Source organism: Etheostoma spectabile, chromosome 14 (genome assembly GCF_008692095.1).
Source record: "Etheostoma spectabile isolate EspeVRDwgs_2016 chromosome 14, UIUC_Espe_1.0, whole genome shotgun sequence".
NCBI lineage: Eukaryota > Metazoa > Chordata > Actinopteri > Perciformes > Percidae > Etheostoma > Etheostoma spectabile.
The window spans coordinates 10139012-10146668 of record NC_045746.1 but is presented as its reverse complement, the minus strand read 5'-3'; the positions used below and the strand labels follow the sequence as shown (position 1 = coordinate 10146668).

General features: G+C 43.7%; 1 protein-coding gene across 7 annotated transcripts in view; it reads right to left on the bottom strand.

Annotated features, from left to right (window-relative positions):
• The window catches only part of zgc:91944 (homeobox-containing protein 1), a 32655-nt gene that overhangs the window by 12631 nt on the left and 12367 nt on the right, over positions 1–7657 (bottom strand). For 3 of the 7 annotated variants that reach the window (XM_032535638.1, XM_032535641.1, XM_032535639.1), the window contains 6 exons: positions 7293–7505; positions 5280–5436; positions 3125–3207; positions 1753–1848; positions 1366–1484; positions 1–1057 (listed from right to left, as the gene is read on the bottom strand). The exon at positions 1–1057 is cut by the window's left edge and continues 813 nt beyond it. In XM_032535638.1, coding sequence (XP_032391529.1) covers positions 911–1057; positions 1366–1484; positions 1753–1848; positions 3125–3207; positions 5280–5436; positions 7293–7505 — 815 coding nt within the window. In that variant the 3' untranslated portion in view covers positions 1–910. The remainder of the gene's footprint in view (positions 1058–1365; positions 1485–1752; positions 1849–3124; positions 3208–5279; positions 5437–7292; positions 7506–7657) is intronic. The other 4 variants (XR_004335001.1, XM_032535640.1, XM_032535643.1 and 1 more) reach the window with 4 other exon arrangements.

Below are 7657 nucleotides of genomic sequence, written 5' to 3'. Positions count from 1 at the left end.
GGAATCTGGGTAGACGCATGTATCTAGTCTAGCTTCACTGGCTGAGTTGAGGATTTGACAGACATTAAGGATAATACTACAAAAATGACCAAACAGCAGCATTCAGTATAATAAAGAAGACATATACTATGGTATATATATATTCTCCTAGGCTTGTTTTTGCAAATATAAAAAAGGTATAAATAACATCCTGTTTTTGGTTAAACACAGTTAAGAGGAAAGGAAATGAAAGATGGTAAGGGGGGAAAAAATAAAAACAAAGCGTTGCGCTACGACTTCACGGTCCTTGTCCACCATTTTTCGGGATTACCTGAGATTCCAGTTGTCCCTCAGGGCTTTTTACGGATTTGATAGCGACAGCACTCGTCGACTGATTGAATCAATCGACTGATTGAGGTTTTCGCAGACCAGACGGGGGTCTAAGACATTCAAGCGAGCGGAGGGCTTTCGTAGGCCCCATAAACTAGATCCTTGGATAGCGGACGTTATCCCCCACACCCAAACACACCTGACCTGCAGGCTCAGCACAGCCACTCTTTGAAAAAGGCTAATTAGAAGGCATGTAGCGAAGAAATAAAAAGGCTTAAAATGAGCGAGGTATCCTTTACATAGTTCTCCCTCTAAGGAGTTTAGGCATTTTAATACCATCTTGGAATGCACTATATATTGATATATATATTTATATATATTTACTGTATATTGCTGTTAGTATAAGCAGGATTACTGTTGATAAATACAGTGGCCTCCTTGCCATCAGAAGCACCTCAGCGAGCTTCAGCACCCGTTCTCCCTTTGATTTTTGGGTGCCAAAGACCCTGCATGGGTGGTGGAGGAGGAGACACTTCTTGTTTTTCCTATTTCAACGGACTTCAAATTCAAATATGATGAATCCAAACTCCACCCGCATGGGTCACTCTTCATCCACAGTCTCCCTTTTTGAAGCCTCCTCTTTCTGATCCAGGACCTGAGGGGCGAGGCTCGGCAGGGCTGCGACCTCTGCAGGAGCCAATGAGGAGGGGTCTTGCTGGTCGACAATCCTGTGGGAAGAGGTCTCCTCCTGTGGGAAGAAAGTATGGAACGGCGTAAGCGAAAAATTTGGATTTTGGACACTCGCTAACCACTCGATCAGATACACTTGGGGCGAGAGTAGAATTTGGCACCGCGAACCGGTTCCGACAATGCAATAGTTTCACAAATTACGATTCTACGAATCCGATCATCAGTTTCAAATTTAGCATGCGCAAGATTTGGTTTCCGTAGCGGCCAGGCGTGTGTTGTGTTGCAGCCCCGGAGCCCAGTTAGCAGCGAAAGCAGCCGAGTTCTCCTACGAGTTGTTACTTATTAAGCACATCTTAGCTGACTTACCTGCTCGGAGAATCGATGATTCACCTGATCGGCAAACTCGTGCATCTCTCCATCCTCACCGTTGGAGTGGCAGCTCGGACTTGGCACCTCAATTCCATGGCTTTCCAAAATGGCAGCTTCTGGTTGCGTTAAGACAGGGAAGCGGAGGTAAGAGATAAAACCACGGGAAACAGACATGCACGGGTACATTTTTCAAAGACAAACATGGAAAATGTGATTCTCCAGCCAATTCTTTCACAAAGAACAAAAACTCTGCTACTTTTAACTTAACTGTTTGAAAACCCGTGTGTGTCACAAAGCTGAAAACAAGGCTTCTTTTCTAAGCTTCAAAGTTGACGTTAAGAGAACACATGGACAGCGAAAATGTGCAATTTATCAGGTCCTCACCGATATTCGCTCTTCTCTTCATCTCCTTCCGACGGTTGGCAAACCAGTTGTACACCTTTAATGCTGTCACGCGCTCAAACTCAGACAGCTTACAGCCTGGGGGATGAAATACACAACATCTCTCAAATGTGGCAAAACCACGGGATCTTTGTAGAGATATTATCTCCATCTATTAAAGTACTTTCACTTTACAAAGCCAGATAATTTAGGATAACGGATTTAATTTACACAAAACAAAAGCCTGAACACTTTTTAAAAAAAAGGAAAAAAAACACACTCACTGCAGTAAAAGCAACTTCTAAACTCACAAACACTGATACCAGTGAATCTTGTGTTTTATCTATTGCTGTTTTTTCTACTGCATGGTACGGCTCGCTCTTTTTCCTTTTCTCATTAATAGGGCTGTAACAATCCACCAAAGCCAGGGTTCGGTTCATATCACGATTTTTGACCCACGATTTGATACAAACCTTGATTCCGTGAAAGGTAACATAATCTTTTCTGCCACATGGCCTTGTTTTGTCATTGATTACATAACAGATTTATTGATAGGGATTGATTTCCATAGATTGATCCAACACCAAAGAATCGTTTGTACCTTAAAATAATGTTTTCAAAACTGTCTCAGTGGTTCATTTACTTTTTGGAATGAGACATAAGAATAATGGTAATGATAACAGTAACGGACAATTCCCCTCCCAACCTGTAGGGGGAATGAAGAGGAGAAGTGGTTTGGTGCCTACTGTAATGGTGCTGGTTGAAAACTTAAGCAGACTTCGTAAAAAGATATTTCGCTGATTTGCATCCTGCTCTGTGTCATGGCGGTGTGGGCAGTGTGTTTAGATGAGCTAGATGATGCCAAACAAGCTACGGAGGTCCGCTGAAAGCCACCCGAGGTTGCAAAATACCTCGTTTTTGGACTTCAGTAGACCACGGCGGCTGCTCCGAGCTCCATGCACTGGCGCCACGGAGGGAAGGCGCACGCCGTTCATCTAAACCCGCTGCCCACACAAAGATGACACAAAGCTGGATTGAAATTGGCAAAGTATCCCTTTGAAATGTACACGCTATATTAGTTTCACTGTGCATAACAATAAATATGGGGTTGTTAAAAATCTAGTTTGTAGTAAAATACTATTTATAATGGTATCTAAATAGCCTCATTACCAATAATTAAATACCTCAAATAATCTTATCAGAACAAAGTCTCGAAGTCTCCAATTTTCACCCCTTCTCCGGTGTGATGCTATGACATGCGTCTAGTTTGCAGAACGCCATTTTAAACAACTTTGTCTAAGGTAACTTGAGCGGCACCCAGAGGACGTCTGGGACAGGAAACAGGCCTCGATACAGTTCCGATGGGACTCAGTACCTGGTTTCTGAATGACAGAGTTACAGGCGTTGGCGATTTCCTCTCGCTTGGCTTCATCTGGGTACTGGTTCTCCATGAAGAAGCTGTAAGACATAAACATCCAGAGTATTGGAAATCATATTGCATGACAAGCTACACATTTATCAGAAGATGGCATGAGTCTAAGCAGTGCCACTGTAGGTCCGCCCTCAGTTCCTACCTCATCTACTTCTAGTCTTTGTATTGAACCAGAGCAGAGTAATGATAATATTTATACAGTGGAGGAGCTTCAGGAGAGGTCCTCGCTGCAAAGACATAGATTAATGGATGCATTAGGTGGATTCCTTTATGTTAAATATCTGCCTTTGTCTAGAAAAATGAAGATTCCCTGGTACAAACAGAAATGTATATATCCAGGTAAAAAAATGAAAGTAACCTTTTCTTCTTTTCCCTCACCAAATGTTCCTCTCTCACGTCTAGCTTCTTTATTTCCCTTCAGGGCTGAAAAAGAATCATTAGCTCACGTTACACAACACACGGGGATCAATTTCTTCTAGCCCTCTCTTGCTCGCAGAGTTACTCTATCCTGTCCACTCTGTGACACACACACACAGACACACACACACTTCACCTCTACTGTACCGTCCTTGGGTGCAAACTAGCTCATAAGGATCAGCACTGCAGTGGAATTGCGTATTCCGGGGACACAGCTGGTTGAGTCTTGTCTGAGGCCCTGTGTGGTCTTATTACGTTGAGTGCCCAGACTGCGCCCTGTACTTACAGCCACCATGTAATAGAGAAACCAATTGCATACAGCGGGTAGGAGTGTACAGGATTGCTTACTCTTCTTTCTCTGCATCCTTCTGGGACACTGAGAAGACTGTCTGGGACAAATATGTTACAGAGAAGACGAGACATGCATCTAATAACAAAACGGCTTACTGTCTGAATTAGAGGATGGATACCCGACCCAAGCCCGACGGGACCCGACGGGACCCGACGGGACCCGACGGTACCCGACGGGCCGGGCCGGGTTCGAACAGATCTTTAGAAAGGATGCTCGGGTTCGGGTCGGGCTCGGTCACATCAGCGCGATAAGGCGTTGAACATTTAGAATTTAAAACAGCTTATTATGTAGGTAATGGCGCTTGTTGCCCCGTGTGCATTGATGCGCTCATCTGTTGACATTTCCCAATGCCTTCCTACAATTGCTTAATAAAAGCGGCTTTCCACACAAACAAACGTACATGTGTCATTAGTATGAGAAACAAATGCGATTTTAACTGTTTCGGGCTCGGGTCGGGCTCGGACAGAAATATCTTACTGCCTGTCGGGCTCGGGCCAGGCTCGGACAGAAAAATCCGGCCCGATCCGCACTCTAGTCTGAATATAAGGGACGACACAACAGTGGGACGCTAAAGGACATTTGAACCCGGGAAGGTTATTTACAGTGACAATTAGTTCAAGCAATGCTGCATTCCTATTACATGTAAATAACAATCCATGACATGGGGGTCAGGAATGAATTAACAGGAGTTGCACTTAGGGAAAAAAGCCAGATGTTAGAGGGGTTGTTGACCAGTGTGAAAGAGGCTCAGGTGACACACTGGTTTGCTTTTTACAGCGGACCCAAACAATGAAATGTAAATTAAGAATCTGTTCATTTGAGGGCTGAAACAATGAGTTGATCAACAGAGAACTAATTTGCAACTGTTGAACATTCATTGTAAACGGTGAGCATTTGCTTTTTTTTTTTTTTTTAACGTTCACAAGACAAATGATTTGTGTATTTGAACGTCACATTGGTCTTTTGGAAATTATGACACTGGAAATTTGGATTTTTCACCTTTTTTTCCCTTTCTTTTTTTACATTTCATGGACTGAAAGATTACTTTCTTAACTGAGGAAATACGGAGCTGATTAATCCATAATGACAATAATAGTTGCTTGCAGCCCTAGTTCAGTTTATATTTACAGTTTTACTTGATCAAAAATGTCACTACCTAAAAAGGGGAAAAGATAATCTTAAAAAAAAAAATTATATTATTAATAATAATAATAATAATAATATTGTCCTCTACGGCTGACATGTATCAAAGAAGAAATCTCCATTCTGTACCCTTTTCACACATGGCATAACTGCAGCACATCCGGTACTTGTCCCCTTCTTGCTCACCTCTCCATGATTGACTGGCACTCCTTCCTCCAGGTGAACCTGCTTCCTCTACGCAGCCTCAGAGGCCCGGCCCCCATCCCCGCTCTGTCGCCCGCCATGATCCCTGACCTCCAGTCGGGTTCCTCCTTCACCAGAGACCGCATTGATAAGGTGGCCCCTGAAGAAAAGAGCACATGCAACGCTGTAACTGAGTTGAGTTCATGTGAACAAAGACAGTGAATGTGTTTCAGTATCCCTAACACTGTTGCAGAGAGCGACGTTTCACCTAGTGCATCATTCACTAACTACCAAAATTAAAATTACCAATTTTTTGTTGTTGCATGTTTTGAAATCTGTGAGGTCCATATGTGTGTGTGTGTGTGTGTGTGTGTGTGTGTGTGGTGAATGTGAAGATGAACTGCTACCTCCTCTGTCAGCTCTAGCCAGTGAAAAGAAATAAGAGGAGAAATCGGGCCAATCACAACAGCTGGTCAGTCTGACGTCATGTTGCCTGAGCTCATTAATATTCATGAGCTGGGTAAAGGATGCTGATAGCCAGGCTCTTATTGGCTAGCTGTTAGCCAATCAGAGTCAAGCAGCTTAGCTGGTTGAATATTAATGAGAACTGGCCCAAATGGAGCTGAGTCTTCCTGCAGGCTTTCTATACCACGCTAGAATGGCTTGAAACAAGGTAACCGCGGTAACCAAGTTACAGAGTCCACAGTAGAACTTCAGACATTACCACAAAGTCATGAAATAGGGCCCCTTTAAGACCTATAACAGACTTCTTCTTTTAGTAAAGAGAAGGTAACGTAATAATAATAATTCATTTGAACTAGGGGTGTAAATGACACGTTTTATCATGTTACGATAATATATCTATTAATTGGAGACCAATATATTTGCTGGTATCTGATATCACAGACTGCCACGATATGATTTGGTTGTACAGTTGTAGTCTATCACATGAAATATATTGGTATACATATCAAAGACCATGTTCCTCTGGCTCCTCTAACAACAGCATGGTGACAGTGGGACTGACTTGCACCTTATATGTTAACTCTACATTTTAGCTAACATGTATCAGGGATTCTGTGGGTTTAGCAAAGTTAAATTTAAGACTTTTTTAAAAGGGAAACTTTGGTATTTGTATATTTATATCTCGGATTCCTGGGATGCAGTGAGAGTGATAGAGAAAAAAAATGTCTCTTTTCGAGGACAATATGAATGAGTGCTGGCAGACCCTCCACAATAAGAGGATTCACCAGCTTTGTGCATGCACGATCCCACTTTCAGTTTATACGTGTAGAACGTCTCCTGACTGCACGCACTCTGATACGAAAAACATTTTACACTGACCATTACCGCCTAGAGCAGACAACAGAAAACATGTACATTTAATTTACAAAATACGTCTGAATGGGCTGAATTCAAGGCACTTTAAGACCTGCAGACGCCCTGTTGTATGGTGCATCCTGTTTTTAATGCTATTCCTTCACTAGGGTCCAACTCAGCCACGTTTGAATTTACACATCGCTGGTATGACAACTACTATGGAAAAGTCGGGAGGATTTCAATAGTATGGAGCCGTGTCATTTTTAGCATTCAGAGTTCAGTGGTTCCCAGAGGGGGTCTGGGGACCCCCAGGGGTCTTTGAGGGAGTTGCCGGAGGTCCCCAGCAAAAAGGGGAATCATTTATTTTTTACTATAAGTCCATTCATAAGTAACACAATAAAAGAATGTATGACTATTGTGGCCATGGGTTTCCCATACACTTTCTGTAATGAAACATCTAAAAGCAAAACTGCTGTCAGATGGGGGACCCTGGGGTGAAATCTTGTCAAATAGGGGTCATTTATGTAAAAACTAAGTCTGCTCTAGTCTATATCTGCCAATTGAGGCTTTCAAAATACATCCCAAGCTGACCAAAGAAGCTATGTGGGCAAAAGGCATGCAGCCCAGCTGATGTGCAGGTGCCTCCTGTGGCAGGCTGCTGAGACTGGGGGGGGCAGGGAAGGAGGGGGCGGTTACCTGGCTGGGCCTGGGCGGCTGCAGCAGCGTACCACGGCAGCAAGTGCATCAGCAGCTCTCTCTGCCTGCTCCACACTGGATTGGGGTTGGGGTTGAGGTTGGTGTTGGGGTTGGGGAGGCTGCCACTTGCCCCTGCTACCGTCCCGTCTCTGTCCCCTCCCCTGGCCCTGGGCATGGGACTCACGCTGTGCTGGCTTTCACTCCAGCTCAGCCCTTCAGTTCAGGACAAAACCAAGGGTCAGGCAGGCCACAGCCAGGGATTAGATTATGGACACACCAGTTTAGGCTAATGTAATGGAAATTGAGAGTTAATTGGGTTTACTGACACACTCCTGTAGACCTGCCTGGCAGCTTTCATTCATAAT